The 19108-nt window shown below is 40.3% G+C and overlaps 1 protein-coding gene across 3 annotated transcripts in view; it reads right to left on the reverse strand.

Annotated features, from left to right (window-relative positions):
- usp34 (ubiquitin specific peptidase 34) overlaps positions 1-19108 on the reverse strand; it is a 300100-nt gene that overhangs the window by 64155 nt on the left and 216837 nt on the right. For all 3 annotated transcript variants that reach the window (XM_073051066.1, XM_073051065.1, XM_073051064.1), the window contains 4 exons: positions 18976-19023; positions 17978-18043; positions 9483-9563; positions 9204-9289 (listed from right to left, as the gene is read on the reverse strand). In XM_073051066.1, coding sequence (XP_072907167.1) covers positions 9204-9289; positions 9483-9563; positions 17978-18043; positions 18976-19023 — 281 coding nt within the window. The remainder of the gene's footprint in view (positions 1-9203; positions 9290-9482; positions 9564-17977; positions 18044-18975; positions 19024-19108) is intronic.

Consider the following 19108-nt stretch of genomic DNA (forward strand, 5'->3'; position numbering starts at 1 on the left):
AAGTAAAGCTGAATGTAGCTTTGGCAGCTGTAAAGGCTATCAAGGAACTTAATAGCTGTAAAATGTTACTATGTTCAGAAACATTTAAAACTTATTAAAATTTGAGGAAAAATAAAATTATTTTTAATAAGCTAACAAAAAATATTTAACACTTAAGTAATTAAAAACTCTTAAGCTGAAATGAAATAATTTGGAAAAAAACTTTAATGCCTTTTTGTATCTGAAGTTCTTGTCCTTCAATCCCCACTGAAAACAATTAGATCTTGCAATCCACGGGAGGTCCAGCAGTGGGTCAAATGACAGATCCAATCTACCAAATGAATCATTTAAGAGTGACATTTGAGCTTTACACAATCAAGGTTTAAAACTGCCTGCAGTTTCAATGCTGAGTTTGATGATTTTGATTGGAACCATCAGAAAAACACTGCATGATTCAGCCCAGTGACTGCAAGTGACATCAGCAAAAAGTTTCAGCTAAACACCTTTCATATAAGTTTATTTGGAAAAAAAGTACTAGTTTCTGAAAGCAATGTATTTCTCAAGATTACAAAAAACAGCCTGATAAAAGTGAGGACACAAAGACATACAGAAAGCTGCTAGTATCTGGAGTGACAAGTGTTTGTTACATACTAATAAAGGGCTGTTTAACTTGCCAATGTAACTTTTGACCAGAGACCAAATGATAAATGATGCAATGGCCCATCCAGATTCTGGCAGATATGTAACAAATTAAAAAGTTTCAATACAATTTCAGATCAATAAAAATACCTGGATAGAAAACAAAGTAATAATGTTTCAAGTCACCAGAAGTGAGCAAACTAAGTGAAAATCACAGTATGCACATTAATATATGAAGTCACACACTGGAGGAACTCAGCAGGTCAGGCAGCATCAACATTTCGGGCAGAGACCTTTCATCAGGACCTGAAATATCAATTCTTTATTCTCCAGCGATTCCAAACAAAACTACTAATACCCAGAGTCAGTAAGATTGGACCTTCTAAGATTTTTACATAAGAGTAGAAGCCCTGAACTTGCTAATGGCTGAGTTTTGGTCACTCCAATGTGGTCTCCTCAGAGTCTAGTGGTGGAATAAATCTGTAACAATGCTCCAGGAATCTTCACAAATAACCTGGCTTGGACAAGTGAGCTCCCTTCCATTGATTTTTGCGTTGAACAGGAAGAGGATCAAGTGTTAGTAACTTTTATACTTAATTTGTTTGAATTCATATAATTTAAGTATTTTTAAGTTGTGTGGACAACTATTAAAAAATGAATCATAAGGCCAAAGATAGTACAAAAATACTGGCAAGCAAAATCTAAAGAATGCCTAATAAATGCACTGGATAGAAGTTGTTAACAAAGAAACCACATAGATTTACGTTCAGCTGCAAAATCCATGGGTATCATCTTCAATGAATACTTTGTGCCTACCTACCATTACAAAAAGAATGACATAGACACTATGGTTGAGTAGAATATGACAACAGTATGAAATATATAGATTTAGAAACAGATTTAGAATCTTTAATAGTAGATAAGTTATGAGGTCCACATAAAAGACTATACTGTACCAGGTTGTAAGGAGAAGCAAGGAAAGAAATAGCAGATGGTGCAACCATCATTGTTGATTCCTCTCTGGCATGGTGCTGGAGGACAGAAAGCCTGTGAGCTACCGCTGATTAAAAAGGAAGGAAAAGACTGAGAGAGTAATACATTTTTGACATTAGCTGCCAATAAACTATTAGAAAAAAATCACAAACCCTCAAGGAATCCAGAGATTAATCAAGGTCAGCTAACTTGCACCTTCACCATGGATGTACAATCCCTCTACACCTGCAACCTATATCAGGAAGGTCTGTGAGCACCCTCTGCTTTCTCCCTGAACAGAGCTCCAACCTGTTCCCACCCACCGACACACTCATTTCCCTTGATGAAATTATCCTTATTCTAAACAAATTCTCATTCCCTTTTCTCAAGATAACTCTTTTGGGGAGGGTTTAAACTAATTTGGCAAGTGATTGGAAATCAGAGTGATAGGGCTGATGATGAGCCAGTTATATACAAGCAGAAGTGATGTGTATTGAGAGTGTCAGGAAAACAGGCAGATGATGGGGCAAAATTGCAGTCAATTGCAGTCAGTGGGATGAGTTACAATCTAACGGGGACAAAATCAAAAGGGTTTTAAATACAGGACTAAAAATGTTATAATTGAATACAGAATAAGGAAAATGATCTTGTAGCGCAGGTAGAGATTGGCAGGTATAACATTATGGGCATTATTGAGTCGTGGCTGATAGAAGGTTATAGTTGGGAGCTTAACATCCAAGGATACACATGGTATTGAAAAGACAGGCAAGTAGGCAGAGGGGTGACCCTTGGTAAAAAGTGAAATCAGATCCTTACAAAGAGGTGACATAGAATCAGAAGGTATAGAATCCTTGTGGTAGAGTCAAGAAATTACAAGGATAGACCCTGATGGGAGTTATTTGCAGGCCTCCAAACAGTAGCCAGGATATGGGCTACAAATTACAACAGGGAGGGGGGGATGGAAAATTCACATCAAAAGGGGAATGCTACAATAGTAAAGTAGGATTTTAACATGCAGATAGATAGATAGGGAAAATCAGATTCATGCTGGATCCCAAGAGACAGCATTTGTAGAATGCCTATGAGATGGCTTTTTAGAGCAGCTTGTGGTTGAGCCCATGAACGAAATGGCTATTCTGAATTGAATGTTATGAACCAGATTTGATTAGTGAGCTTAAGGTAAAGGAACACTTGGTAAGCAGTGATCATATGATAAGCTTCACTCAGCAATTTAAGAGTGAGAAGCTAATGTCAAATGTATCAGTATTACAGCGGATGAAAGGTTAACTCGCAGTTTGAGTCAGTGGTGAGAAAAGCAAATGAAATGTTAGCATTCATTTCGATAAGACTAGAATATAAAAACAAGGATGCAAGGCACTGGTGAGGCCTAATTTGGAGAATTGTGAATAGTTTTGGGACCCTTATCTAAGAAAGGATGTGCTAACATTGGAGAGGGTTCAAAGGAGGTTCACAAAAGTATTTCTGGGAATTAAAGGCTTTTCATATTAGGAGCATTTGATGCCTCTGGACCTGTACTCACTGGAATTTAGAAGAATGAGTTGAGATCTCACTGAAACCTATTGAATGTTTATAGAGTTGACGTGGAGAGGATATTTCCTATTGAGGGGAGTTTAGGACCAGAGGGCACAACCTCAGAATAGAGGGACATCCATTTAGAATGGAGACAAGGAGGAATCTATTTTGCCAGAGGGTGGTGAATCTGTGGATTTTTTTTTTCCACAGGCAGCTGTGGTATATTTAAAGGTAGAGGTTGATAGATTCTTGATAAATAAGAACATGACAGGTTATAGGGAGAAGGCAGGAGAATGCATCTCAACTATAGAGACAGTTTATAATATAATGCAACTACTATATAGACATCCAGAGGAGAGTACATTTAAATTGTCCCATTCAGGCCTGAAGATTTAATTGCTGGGGACGGTTGTTTATTCTTGTGGGATAATGTCTTCCCTGTTAAGGTGGTTATTCTGCTTGATAAGAGAGACTTGTGGCTGTGAAAACAATGTCAGGCTCTGGGTCCTCCTCTGTGGTGGTTGTAGGAATTGACTCTGGGTGTGTAGGAAGTGGTTCTGACAGCTTTGGACACCTTTCTTCTCCAAGATGTTTTTGGCATCTTCCTGGATGTGTTGGCATTTTGAAGAGTGCATGGCAAGCTGCTCGGGCTGCTGATCTATCCCAGACCAGCAACCAAAGCTTCGGGCCAACACTTCCATTTTGACCACACCTAGATGACCGCATCTCGCTCCTCCAACACTTCAGCTCTCAGCTTAGATGGTACAACACTCTCAATCCCCACATAAGGCAATCTCCACTGTCAAGGGCAAGTTCATGCCGGTACTGGTAAAAATGGGGGAAATAGCATTTCTGCTGCACATTCCAGCCATTTTGGGTTGCATGTAGACCTGGGATAGTGTGGGTCTTCTCTGCTTTCCCTTTAGATCATCTATGCTGTCATAAGGTGGTTTTCAAATTGAATTTGGGAGAATACGTCAAGAGGATTCTCCTCTTTTGTAATTTTTAAGTTACTTTCTTTTCCAATGGTAAATAGGACAATCCATCCATATTTCCATGATTCGTTGCCCTCTTGTTTTCGATCAGGTATTTGTGTCCCCCAAGAAACAGAGCCCATCTCTGCATTCTTCCTGCTGCTGGTAGTGAGACACCCTTCTGTGGATTGATAATGGACACTAGTGGTTGATGATCAATAATGCAGGTAAACTGCCTCCCACAGAAATATTGGCTGAAACATTCTACACCCCAAACCATACTCAAGGCTTCTCTGTCAATCTGTGTGTAATTCTTCTCTGCATTGGTAAGGGAACGCGATGCAAAGGCATTCACTTCCATTACCCAAAACATGTGACATGACTGCACTTGTACCATAAGGCCAGGCAACAAAGGCAAACTTCCATGGATGGTGTGGTTCATAATGTGTAAGTACAGATTCTGATATCACCATTTCCTTTAATTTTTTGAAAGCCACCTCACACTGCTTTGTCCATTGTCATTTCTTTCCAATCTGTAGTAATTTGTTCAAGGTGTACAGCACAGTAGCCAAGTTCGGCAGGAACCTGTTCCAGGCAGTCCCCGGGCTACGAACAAGTTCTGTTCCTGAGTCTGTCTTTAAGTCGGATTTGTACATAAGTCAGAACAAGTACATCAGGCATTATTTAGCGTCAGTTAGTCAAAAGTTTATCTTAATATATAGAATATATTTTACCTTTCTATGCATATAAAACACTTAAGAAACGTATGTATTCCAATAATTAAACCACTGCGCTGCTTAGTAATAATTGTAGTTTTCATTGGGGCAGGGCATTTCACATGCTCCATTATTCTCACTTTATCCTTTAAAATTGTTCTGATTGTTGACCGACTGCAGCCTAACACTTTTCCAATGACCGATGGTGTTTCACCTTTTTCCAAATGCTTTATTATTTCCACTTTATCTTCAATTGTGATCACTTCCCATCAATGGAACAGAAACACTGCGGGCGGCGGGTCCCAACCTCCGCCGGCTCCCGAGGTCTGCTGGGACTTAAGGACCACTGCACTGAATTCCCCGGGTCCGAAAGTCCACTGTACTGAGACAGGTTAAATGGGACAAATGGGGGCTGTCCTGGGTTTGGGTATTTGATTCTCCACAATATTCCACGTGGGAATTTAAACTGGAGGTGGCAGTGTTTTTTTTTTACGATGTCGAGTTGTGAGCTCGACATCAACCCAGCAAGGATGGTACAGGAGTCACTGGATCGACATCAAGCTGAAATGCTTCCCTCCAGAAAGGTTTGCAAAGATATCCTCTTTTCTCAGCAGAGAGTATTGACCTACTTTCAGTACTGAGTTCATGGTCACTTTAAAATTGCCACAGATCGTGACAGACCCATTCTTCTTGACTACCAGGACCATTGCCATTGCCCATGACACTCAACCTTGAAAAGAATTCATTCAGCCTCCATGCGATCTAATTCACTGGCTACTTTATCACAGATGGTATAAAAAACCTGATGGGCTTTGTAAAACTTAGGTGTGGCATTTTAATTTAACAGTGTTTTACCCGAGTTTTCCAATGCCATCCTTGAACACTGCTGTGCATCATCCAGTACTGTTCTTAATTTGCTTTCAGTGTTTCTATTGCAGGAGATGTGGCATGCAACTGGTGGATAGATCTCCAATTAAGTTGTAGTTCTCTCACTCAATCATGTCCCTACAATGCTGGCCCTCCTAATTTTACCACATACAAACCCAGTGTGGCTTGTTGGTTGTTTTATTTCACTGTTTTGAATTTCATTCTCACAGGAGTTCTTCATTGGCTACCTGTAGGCTTCAGTTCATTATCTTTGAAATGCCATTCAAACTCTTTTTGTGGAATGACTGAAACAGCTGAGCTAGTGTCCAATTCCATTTTATTTAATTTCCCATTGGCTTCTGGTGTAAACCGCACTGCCTGTCTATTGTTTATTTTCACATTTTAAATCTCAATAATACCCTGCACAGTCCTGTGTCACTCTCATCTCAATCAGATTTTTCATCAATAGCATGCAGTTTAGTCCTCTTTTTGAAATGGTAACTTGACTTTTTAGCTTTTTCTCCTCCCTTTGCAGTGCATTAATTTTTGTCTGCCTAATCTGTTCTTTGTACAGTATGTGTCCTAGTCTGTTGGGTTTTCTGCAAGTTTCACCTTTAAGCCTGCATTGGTCTGGTGTATGTTAAACTCTGCCACAATGGTAACACAATGTGTTTGGCCAGGCATGTCTCTGTTTAGACATCTCAATTTTGTTCATGCTCACTTTCATTCCTAACTGCAACTCAATTGTGCATCTGCCTGCTGTTTCTATTGATATAGCAATTTCAACTGCTCTTTTAAATGTGAGTTGTGCTTCAGTTAGCTGTATTTGAATGCTTTCTTGAAAGAGTCTACAAACTAAATGATCTCCCAGTGCATCATTAAGCCCATCACTAAACTGATAATGCTCAATCTCTGCATTTCAGCTAAGTGTGCTGAAATGGACTCCCCTTCCTTTTGATTCACTTATGAAATGCAACACGTTCTGCAATCAACAATCGTTTTGGTTCTAAATGTTCCTGCATTATTTTCTCAACATCAGCAAAGCTAATTTTGGCTGATTTGGACAGAGCAGTCAAACTTCTAAGCAAACTCTATGCCTTTCCACCCAATGTACACAGCTAAGCTGGCATTCATTTCTCATCAGCTATTCCATTTGCTTTAATATACTGCTCAGTTCACTCAGTATAGAAGATCCAGTTACCTCTTGTACAATCAAACATGCCTATCTTTCCAATGTAGCCAACCTGTTCTGCTGTTTAAATTTATCGTCACCCAACACTACTGTGTATGAACCCATGAATGTCTGTTTTCTGCCTTTTATTAAAACTCAACTGTTTCTCTCCTCTAGTGAATAAAGTGTGCTGTGCTTTTTGCTTGAACTCATACATTACACTAACACTTCAACAGGTAGATACTCATATTTGGTTCATTTTACTTACTCCTCACCACTATTATGTTTTGTAACTCCAAAATATAAAACTAATTGAAAGAAAAACATGGCAGTCTAGGAGAATGTGTCTTAGTTTCATTTTACTATAGTGAGACGTGCACATATGACATGGTGGTGTGATGTTGTATGCCATTGATGTACTTTTACATATAACCAGAAATGAATGATTGTAACTAACAAATAATTCTTAATCAATCAATATATTTTCAATATGACTGATATATTAAATACACAATAGTGTACATTAGGGGATCAATGGTAGAGAGTTGGTAGCTTTGAATTCATGGGCATTAACAGGAATGACCTATCCTGAGTATAGCATATAGTTGCAATCACAAGAAAAGCACTTCACTGTTTTTACATACATAGGAGGTTTGGCTTGTCATCAGACTTCTACTTATGTACTGTTTAAGGTATCCTGACTGGTTGCATCATGGTTTAGTACAGCAATTTAAATGTGCAGGAACATGAAAAGCTGCAAAAAGTAGTGGACATTATGAGCATATCACTCCCTGCCATCAGTAATATCAATAGGTGGTGCTGCTTCAAGAAGGCCATGCCATTTTTTAGCTTGAAGTCCCACACCACTAGTAGTTAATCCTCTTCAACCATTCAGCAAAGCCTTAGTTTAGCAACACGATGACAACTTTGATCCCTTGGCACTAAAATGGACTTTATTTTTTTGTTTTAATTGTCTTTTCATGTAAAAAATTTCTATAATTTATGTTTCAGTTTTTCTTGTGAATGCTACTTGTGTAATGCAATGTGCCTTGTGTTGCTGCAATTAAGTTTTCCATTGCACCTGTGCATAAGGCAATAAATTCCACTTTAACTTAGGCAAAACCCTGCAGACATAAAACATAATGTGCTAACTAGCCTTCTGTGGTGTTTACCATTGAACTACTTTTAGTCTGCAATCTCCAAAAAAAAACCCTCAAATTATTAAATGACCATTTGGACATCAACATGCATTTTTTAAAAGGGCTTTCCTGAGAATCCATCTCCATTTTCACTTTGACAAAGTTGTCACAGAGGCAGATCAATCATATTTTAATCACAATTCTGTTGCCATTTCCAGAATTATTGTTCAGATAATCATGTTTATTCTTGCTAATTGAATGAAAGTACTGAAACTTGCATAAGCAATGTATAAAATCAACTTCTCTATGGGCTGCAGTTAAGTTGACCCACTGAAATATAAGGGAATTAGAACTAGTCAGAATCAAACATCAATCTTTCGTGCTTGTATGCACTGGGTTAAGTTCAAACAAACATTGAGAATGGATTAAGAATCAGAAACTAGTGCATGGATTTTCAGGCTGGAGCTGCACATGCTTGCTTTAGTTTGGTTTCTGGCAATCAGCCATTGGGCTGATTAACTGTTGTCCTAGCATCAACTTCTGAACTGCTAGAGGTTGTACATGCACAGAATTTTCATTGGACACATGATAAATGCTGTAAATATGCAAAAAATGTGAATTTGTATCAAGAAAAACTGTTACCAAAACTCATCTTAACATCACCATTCAACTATTTTGATATTTCACACGGGGAGGCCTGTTATTACTGGTCCCTTTTCTGAAACCTCTGAGAAGGATATCCTGAGGGTAAAAATGTCTGCAATAAGAATAATTATGAAATACTGGACCAGTGCACTGAACGTGTGCTGAGGGTGAGGTAGAAGACAATTATTATCCATTCTGACAGCAGGCACACTGTTTAACTTTGCCAGTTGCCTTTCAGATGTGACATTTTATGGGCCTCTGACATTACTGGCTCCTCCTCAATACCCATGCAGAATACTACACGAAAGAAAGTGCCTGAAGTAAGTCAAGCTGCTCATAAGTTGTTGCTTCAATTACACTGAACTGAAGATTAGTGAAATGGGCACTAGGCATCTGACTCCAGGAGGGCAATTAACTTCAACCTCAGCATTGGATCTTTCAGTTTTGTGAGACAATAGCTAATACACCAAACCATGACCACAACATTGGATACATATATGATAGTAAAGCATTTAAAGAAGCAGTCTGTACTAAACAGATTCAGAGGTATGGAAGTGATTGTCATTACCTGTCTTCCATTCCTGGTTGTAAATAGAGATGAGCATGAACTGGTCGGAGCCTCTGAATTACATGAATGCATAAACGTTGGAACATCTGCAGATCCCAAAGTAAGGTATAAAGGAACAGTTTTAACAATCACATTTTAAAATGTAATGAAACTATTTAATTCATAATGGTATTATTTTCAAGCCTGCACTACAGAAACTAGTTTATAAATTAGTGCAACATTAAGAAAATGCCTCCTTGATCAACTAGAACAATATAACTGTATTAAAACACTTCATACCTGTCTCACAATCTGATTTGGGCACTTAATAAGGATTTGCATTGGCCACCAGTCATCATCAGCCATTCGGTCCAAAAACCACTACACAGACAAAATACCGAGTTATCATTTTGAAATTATACAAAAATAATGATCCAAAACTTTTGAACAGAAGTTTTACTTTATCAATTCTCACAATCAAAATGTGACTAACATAAGCATGCTATCATAACACCAGGTGGAAGTTGCACAGTACTGAAGGGTTCAGATATTCAAAGCAAATTACCGATATTTAGACTGTGTCAGGAAATATGCAGCTTGAATAACTCATTCTGTCCTATCCAGTAGCTTACACTTAAACATATTTTGGAAGTATAATAATACTGTAACAAAAACAGCTTGCAATATGGTCAAGTGATATCCAAATAGGGTATGATGTAAGATGACTGCAATAGGAAAGTATATGGAATGGGTAAGGAAATATGAGAATGAAAATCTTTAAAGTGTTGGAATTTTGTGCTCAAACGGAGAGATCAGAAGTCTGAGAAGAGGTAGTTCACACATTCATCGATTGAGTCGAAAAGGCAGCGACTCACAGCAGTTTTGGATCTTCGAGAAGCATCCAATTGGAGAGATCAGAAACCTGAGAAGACGTGGTTCACACATTCGCAAAGGCAGTGACTCGCTGCAGTTTTGGAGCTTTCAGCAGCCCAACCAGAGTAATTTGACAAGAACAAGTTAAAGTAAAGCAGGGGCCAGCGGAACAGCCATCATCGGAGTGGTCAGAGTTACAGAGGAGATTTTGAGGCTTAAGTCAGAGAAAGCAAAAAAACACACTGTAGGTAAAGCTTTGTTTCCACTCCCATAGTTTATTGTTTTTCTTTATAGTTGCTCAGTTCAGAACAGTAGAGATGCCAGGTAGGATAGTGGAACGCTCCTCTTACACGAAGGGCAAAGGGAGAGAGACCTGGTGACTACACCTGTGAGAAGTGCATCTAGCGCAGCTTCAAACACACTGTGTTAAGGAATTGGAGGTTGAGGGGTGATAGACAGAACATATAGAGTGGTAGTTACACCAAAGTGCAGAACACAGGAAACTGGGCGGCAGTAAGGAAGAGGAAAGGGGTTAAACAGCTAATGAAGGGTATCCCTGTGGCCATCCCCCTCAACAACAGGTATACAACTTTAGATACTGTTTGGGGGGGATGTCCCAGCAGAGGAACGTTACAGAGATCAGGTCTCTGGTACTGATTCTGACTCTGTGACGCAGAAGTGAAGGGGAGGGAAGAGGCAAGCTGTGGTCACAGGGGATTCATCAGTTAGGGGAACAGAAAGAATGTTCTGTGGACGAGAACAAGATTCCCAGATGGTATATTGTCTCTCAGGTGCCAGAGTCCAGGATATCTTGGATCAAGTCCTCAGCATCCTTAACTGGAAGGGTGAACAGCCAGAGGTCGAGTCTATGACATAGGTACGAAAAGTGACAACGTTTTGCAAAGTCAGTTCAGGGAGTTAGCTGCTATGTTAAAAGGGCAGGACCTCCAGGTTTGTGTCCTCAGGATTGCTATCCGTTCCACATGCTAGTGAGCCCAGAAATAGGAAGATTATCCTGGCTAAGAAGTTGGTGTAGGAGGGAGGGCATGAGATTTTTGGATCGTTGGGCTCTCTTCCAGGAAAGGTGACACAGAATTGACAGCTTGCGTCTGAAATGGAAGGGACATATAACCTAGTGGAAAAAAAACACAAAAATACAACTGCAGATGCTGTGGATCAAAGAATACGAACACAACGCTGGAATAACTCAGCAGGTCAGGCAGCATCCGTGAGAAAAGAGTAGCCAATGTTTTGGGCTGAGAACCTTCGTCAGGAATGGGGGGGGGAAGAGAGGACCGAAGCCCAGTAATAGAGATAGGGGAGGGGGTAGGGCCTAGAGGCGCCAGGTGGAAAATCAATCAGAGGAAAGATAAATGGGGGAGAGGGAGGGGATAAGCATGAAAGAACTGTAAAGATAAAGAAGCAGAAAGTTGAAAGGGGAGAGAGGCAGAGAGGGACCCGGGACAGGGGAATGGGGAGAGGGAGGTCATGTATGGACATATCTAGATGGGAATGAGAGGCAGAGTTGAAGTGGGTGGCAACTGGGAGGTCCTGTCTATTGTGACGGACAGGACAATTGTAGGTCTATTGTAGGTGCTTAACGAAGCAGTCCCCCAATCTGCATCGGGTCTCGCCGATGTAGAGAAGGCCGCATCAGGTGCACCGGATGCGATAGATGACTACAGCAGACTCGCAGGTGAAGTGTTGCCTCACCTGGAAGGACTGTCTGGGGCCCGGAATGGTGGTAAGGGGGGAGGTGTGGGGACAGGTGTAGCATTTGCGTTTGCAGGGATAAATGTCAGGTGGGAGTTCTGTGGGGAGGGACATGTGGACCAGGTAGTTGCGGAGGGAACGATCCCTGCGAAAAGCTGAGAGGGGCAGGGAGGGAAAGATGTGCTCGGTGGTGGGGTCCTGTTGAAGGTGGCGGAAGTTGCGGAGGATAATATGTTGGATCCAGAGGCTGGTGGGGTGGTAGGTGAGGACAAGGCGAACCCTGTCCCTGTTGTGGTGACAGGAGGATGGGTTGAGGGCTGAAGTGCGGGAAGTGAAGGAGATGCGGGTGAGGGCATCTTTGATGATGCCAGAAGGGAAACCACGATCCTGAAAGAAAGAGGACATTTGAGAAGTCCTGGAATGGAAAGCCTCATCCTGGGAGAAGATGCGGCGGAGGCAGAGGAACTGGGAATAGGGAATGGCATTTTTGCATTGGGCAGGGTGGGAAGAGGTATAGTCAAGATAGTTATGGGAGTCAGTGGGTTTGTAGAAGAAGTCAGTGGATAGTCTGTCTCCAGAGAGGGAGACCGAGAGATTAAGAAATGGGAGAGAAGTGTCCGAGATGGACCAAGTGAATTTAAGGACTGGGTGAAAGTTAGAGGCAAAGTTGATGAAATTGACGAGCTCAGCATGGGTGCAGGAAGCAGCACCAATGTAGTCGTCAATGTAGCAGAGGTAAAGTTGGGAGTGGTGCCAGTATAGATTTGGAGCATAGACTGCTCCACATAACCCACAAAGAGGCAGGCATAGCTGGGGCCCATGTGAGTGCCCATGGCTACGCCCTTGATCTGGAGAAAGTGGGAAGAACCAAAGGAGAAGTTATCGAGAGTTAGAACAAGCTCCGCCAACCAGAGGAGTGTGGTGGTGCTGGGGATCTGGTGGGGTCTGTTATCCAAAAAGTAGCGGAAGGCTTTGAGGTCTTCTTGATGGGGGATGGAGGTGTATAAGGATTGAATATCCATGGTGAAAATGAAGCGGTCGGGGCCCGGGAATTGGAAGTTATTGAAGAGGTGAAGGGCATGGGATGTATCCTGGATGCAGGTGGGGAGAGACTGAACTACAGGGGATAGAATGGAGTCCAGGTAAACAGACACAAGTCCCTCACCACCATTCCGGGCCCCAGTCAGTCCTTCCAGGTGAGGCAACACTTCACCTGCGAGTCTGCTGGAGTCGTCTATTGCATCCGGTGCTCCCTCCTCTACATCGGCGAGACCCGACGCAGATTGGCGGACTGCTTCGTTGAGCACCTACGCTCCGTCCGTCACAATAGACAGGACCTCCCAGTTGCCACCCACTTCAACTCTGCCTCTCATTCCCATCTAGATATGTCCATACATGGCCTCCTCTACTGCCATGATAAGGCCAAACTCAGGTTGGAGGAGCAGCACCTCATCTACCATCTGGGTAGCCTCCAGCCTGGTGGTATGAACACTGAATTCTCCAATTTCCGGTAATTCCCTCCCCCTCCCCCTATCCCAGGTCCCTCTCTGCCCCTCTCCCCTTTCAACTTTCTGCTTCTTTATCTCTACAGTTCTTTCATGCTTATCCCCTCCCCCTCCCTCCTTTATCTTTCCTCTGATTGGTTTTCCACCTGGCGCCTCTAGGCCCTACCCCCTCCCCATCTCTATTACTGGGCTTCGGTCCTCTCTTCCCCCCCATCCCTGACAAAGGGTCTCGGCCCAAAACGTTGGCTACTCTTTTCTCACGGATGCTGCCTGACCTGCTGAGTTCTTCCAGCGTTGTGTTTGTATCCTAGCAGAAAGTTTATTAGTGATGCACTGGGGGGGGGGGGGGGGGGAGAGAGGGAGGTTAAATTAGATTTGTAGGGGGATAGTAACAAGAGTGCCAGAACAGATACTGGAACAGTTGTGGAGACAGATGTTGTTAAGACCTCAGACAAAGTCAGGAATCAAAAGGTTGAGGCTGGTGCAACTAATGTCCTGAACTGCATATATTCCAATGGAAGATTTATCGTAGGAAAGGCAGATGAACTCAGGGTATGCATCAACACCTGAAATTATGATATTTTAGCCATTAGTGAGACTTGGTTGAAGGAGTGGCAGGACTGGCAGCTCAGTATTCCATAGACGCGACAGAATGGGAGGGATTAAAGGAGGAGGGGAATGACCCAGCAGAGGAAAGTCACAGAGGTGACATTTTCCTTGACTATTCAAGGATAATATCACAGCAGTGTTCAGCCAGGAAGGACAAGACAGCTCGTCTACTGAGGTGATATGGATGGAACTGAGAAATAAGAAAGGTATGACCATGTTAATGGGGCTATATTACAGACCTCCCATCAATCTGAAGGATTTAGAGAAACAAATTTGCAGAGATCGCAGACTGTTGCAAGAAACCCAAGGTTGTTATAGTAGGTGATTTTAACTTTCCACATATTGACTGGGATTCCTATACTGTAAAAGGTCTAGATGTGATAGATGTATACGTTGCTTTACTGCAGATGAGATAGTTTGTCAAATGTGGTCAGGAAAGTTTTCTTAATCAGCCCACAGAAGTCCCAACGAGAGTGTGCGATACTTGATCAGTTATTAAGGAATGAGATAGGGCAGGTGACAGAAGTTTGTGTGGGAAACGCTTTGCATCTGGTGATCACAATGCCATTCATTTCCAAGTAGATATGGAAAACTTTCTATGTTTAAAAAGATAGGTCTGGTTTGTAGGTTGAGATTCTAAATTGGAGAAAGGTCAATTTTGATGGTATCAGAAAGGATCTGGCAAATGTGGATTGGCACAGGTTGTTTTCTGGTAAAGTAGTACTTGGTAAGTGGAAGGACTTCAAAAGTCGTATTTTGAGAGTACAAAGCTTCCATATGTCCATCAGAATACAAGGTAAAGATAAAAGGTGTAAGGAAACTCTTAAGATATTGAGGCCTTGGTTAGGAAATAAAAAAGGAGGTTTGAGGCAGGTAGGACCAATGTGGTGCTTATGGAGTATAAGAAGTGCAAGAGAACACTTAAGAAAGAAATCAGGAGAGCTGAAAGAGAGCATGATGCTGCCTCAGAAGACATTGTGAAGGAGAATCCTAAAGGATTCACAGAAATGCTAAGAGCAAACTGATTGCAAGGGACAAAATTGGAAGATCAGAATGGGAATCTATAAATGGAGTTATAATAGATGGGGGAGTACTTAAATAATTTTTTTGCATCTGTATTTATTCAGGATACGGACAGAGTCTACAGAAGTGAGGCAAAACAGAATCCACTTCAGAGATTTTATACAGATTACAGGTGTTTGCTGTTTTGAGGCAAATTAAAGTGGATAAATTCCCAGGGCCTGACAAGGTGTTCCCTCGGACCCTTTGATAAGTAAGTGCAGAAACTGCCAGGGCCCTAACAGAGATATTTAAATCATCCTTAACGTCAGGTAAGGTACCAGGTGATTGGAGGATAGCTAATATTCCAGAAGGTGGAAGAAGCATTTGAAAAGTGTTGCACTCAAGTCATTTGCCAAGAAAGCTAAAAATGACCTTTATTGTGGTCTCAATGCTTCTTATCACATTTTCAAAATGCTAGCAAAGTGTGGAAAATCCTCAAACAATTGGTAAAAGATTAATAATGCCTGCTGTATCAGAAGTGCTCATCACTGTTCTCAAAATGCACACCAGTGTTTTGTAATCAATTCCACTGAGTAATAATTCTGTAGCTCATTGTATTGATGAAATGAGTGAAGACACTGAGTATCAACTATGCACAGAGCTACAAACGACAGAATTTGGAATACAACTGAATGAGTCAACTGTGCGAGACAATGAGGGATTGCTAATAGCATATGTGGGGTTTATCAAAAATGGAAACGTTTATGAAAAGATTCTCTTTTGAAAAAAGTTAAAAGCAAATAGCAACGGAGAGTCAGTCTACGACGTACACAAAATATATATTGGGGATGTAAGTATACCAATTAGGAACATGATTTCTTATGACCAGTTGCCATGCTGGTTTAGTGGCATTTATGAAAAAAGAAATTCGTAATCCATTGTGTAATTCATTGCCAAGATCCCGCAGCTAAAAACATCAGCCAGCGACTTTTTACAAGCGTGACTCTTGTAATATCTGCTACCAACAAAATTAAAGTTCATCCATTAAATATCAGGATATTTTGCCAGTTATGCCAAGATAACAATGAAAAGCTTGAACACTTGGCTTCTTCACACTGAAGTGCACTGGCTGTCAAATGGCTGCTGCATAAAATGTTTCTTTGATCTTTTTGACATTGTGGTTGAATATTTGCTCAGAGTCAACAAGAGCTTAGTAAACAAAATTGAACTTCTACGTGGAGATGTGGCATACCTGGCCAATCTGTATGACATAATGAACATTCTAAACTTGAAATTGCAGGGTGAGAATTTTAATTTAATCCAGGCAAAAAGTGCAGTGTCCACTTTTATTGGGAATTTGGAAATATATAAGCAAAACACTGGGACAAGAATGTTCTCAGAGTTTCCCTGCATGGAAAGTATGGCACTCTCTTTCACATACGGTGATCTGCATGAGTACTGCTTACACCTGCAGTCACTGAAGAAGGATTTTCAGAATCAAATCAAGGATTTGAACGATCTTGAAATTTCGCACTGGGTAATTAACCCATTTCTTTGCAAGGTGGAAGAACAGGAAGAAAGAAATTATCAAAATTCAGAATGATAAAGAAGCAAAAATGTTAGCTATTGTGGTATGTGACTACACTATCATTCAAAGTTTCCTGGCCTTTGAAGAAGAACCAAACTGCTCTTTATTGCATTTCCATTCTCCTACCTTATTAAAAGAGTCCAGTGCAGTAAACCAAACAATCACAAAAAACAGAAACCATTTGGACACTGTTATACATGGGGACTTAAGGCTTCTACTGACACTGCTTGAACTAGATATTTCAACTTCTGCTAAAAACCATCAAGCTCAACGATCACATTGATATTGAAGCTGCTGTACAGGGCACAGGTATTGTGTAAGCTAAGTTTAAAGACAAATAAAAATTTAAAGCAGAATGATTTTCTCATGTTAGCAAATGCTAGACATGTATTTACACTATGAGGGGTGCCGGAAAGTATATTGTGCCTGAGGGGCATTGGCATGTATGAAGTTGCTTTGGGGGGGGCGTTGGCAATTATCAAAGTGTTTTAGGGGGATGTTGGGCTAAAAAAGGTTGGGAAACACTGCATTAGAATTTTATTCCTTGGAACTTAGAAAATTCGGAGTAGATTTGAGAGAAGTACACAAAATTATGAGGGGTAGAGATAGGGTAAATGCAAGCAGGCTTTTTCCATTGAGTTTGGGTAGGACTACAACTGGTGGTAGTGGGTTAAGGGTGAAAGGTGAAAAATTTAAGGGGAACATGAGGTGAATCTTTTTCACTCAAAGGGCCATGAGTGTGTGGAACGAACTGCCAATGCAGGTGGTGCATGCGAGCTCAATTTCAATGTTTAAGAGAAACTTGGATAGATACATGGATGGTACAAGTATGGAGGGTAATGGTCCCAGTGCAGTTTGATGGGAGCAGGCAGTTTAAAAGGCTCGGCATAGACAGTTTGGGCAGAAGGGCCTGTTTCTGTGCTGTACTTCTCTCTGACTCTATGATTCTATTTTAAGGCAGTCATTGAGCACTGTCAAAGTTAAACTGTGGCAACTTAAACATTCTTTTTACACTAGTAATCCATATCACTTTATGTGCAGTTACAGCAGAGATACAAAGGTATTTTAATTATCTAGCATTGAATGGCATGTATGCTACAGAAGTTGCCTTGGTACAATCTGGGTGTGATCTGGATGTTTTCTGAACAGAAACACAAAGATCTTCCTACAAAAAACAAGTATATATAAGGTGTTTCAAATAAAGTAAAAAAAAAAGGAAGTGGATAGTTAGAAACATTTATACTGAGCAAATTAAAATGGAGCTATATTCCATAAAAAGAAACGATGTGTCAATATTTCAAAGAATTCTGTAAATTGTATCATTTCTACATTTTGCAATTGTTTGTTTAAAAGTTAATTCAGAGGTTTCTAGATCAAACAAAGTAAATGTAACGGACCTTCAATAACATTGAATCTCTCAATTTAACAGAATCATAAAACCCATACTTTAAGCCATTCAAAACCATTTGGAAAACAGTTGCTGAATAATTTGATATGTTTCTCACCTCACAAGCTGCTTGGCTGTTGTTAAACTGCTTTGTCAAAAGTTCGATCCATTGCAACATAGTAGGCTATAAAATTTTAAAAATGTAAAATTTGCATTTATGAACCGACATTTTCAAATTTTCTGAACAACAAAAGGGCTACTCAGTTAATTTACGTATTCTACTTTGTTTAGTCGAAGCCTGAACAACCATTTTAAGGGTAGGGATTCAAATACTGGATTTGACAATGTAACAAAAGTCCTTCACCACCAGATTCAAGAACAGTTACTTCCCTTCACCATTTGGTGCTGAATAAACTGGCACAATCTGAATCATTACAGTACAGCAACACCACAATCCCTTTGATCACTTTGCACTGAAATGCATTTTGGTCTCATCTAATTCCTGTAATAAAAATGGTGCGTATAATTTATCTTTAATTTCTGTTTTGCTTCTGAAAACTGCTTATCTGATGCTATGTTCATGTGATGCTGCTGAGAGTAGGTTTTTCATTGCGCCTGTGTATACAGGCACTTGTGCATATGACAACAAATTCAACTTTGACAACACAGAAAGATGTACTTAATTTTGGTGTTAAGGCAACCACCAATTACCTATAAATTTATACTATAAACAGTAGATTATAATGTTACTAATCTACTGTTAGATGTGATTCTAAATTCAGTGATCCTATGAGCATAAGGAACAAAATATATATTTCAGGACTCTGAAGTTTCAGCAGCCATTCTCAACAATATCCTGAACCAACATATACCTTAATGCCCATGAGGGATAGTTGCTTTGCCACATACTATGATGGTGATATACGAGAAACTTGACAGAAGACCTTGGCTCTCAACAAGACATTGGAGATAAAGCTTTTTGTTAATTTTTATAAAGGAATATATTGTTCCTTAAGTATTGTATAAAAACAAATTAATTTCAGTAAATACCGGCACTTTATGTGTTATTGTGTTTGTGTATATTGAATATAATGATAATTAATAATGTGCTCTTACCTTTTCTTTGGAATGGATAAAAGTTTCCAGAACAAAAGAGGTACTAAGCTACAATCAGAGAGAAAAAAAATCACAAAGAGATAATATGTGTTGACATAAAGGGTTTTGTTAAAAATATACAGAACATTTTCAA

This window comes from Hemitrygon akajei, chromosome 7 (assembly GCF_048418815.1).
Source record: "Hemitrygon akajei chromosome 7, sHemAka1.3, whole genome shotgun sequence".
NCBI classification, from domain to species: Eukaryota; Metazoa; Chordata; class Chondrichthyes; order Myliobatiformes; family Dasyatidae; genus Hemitrygon; species Hemitrygon akajei.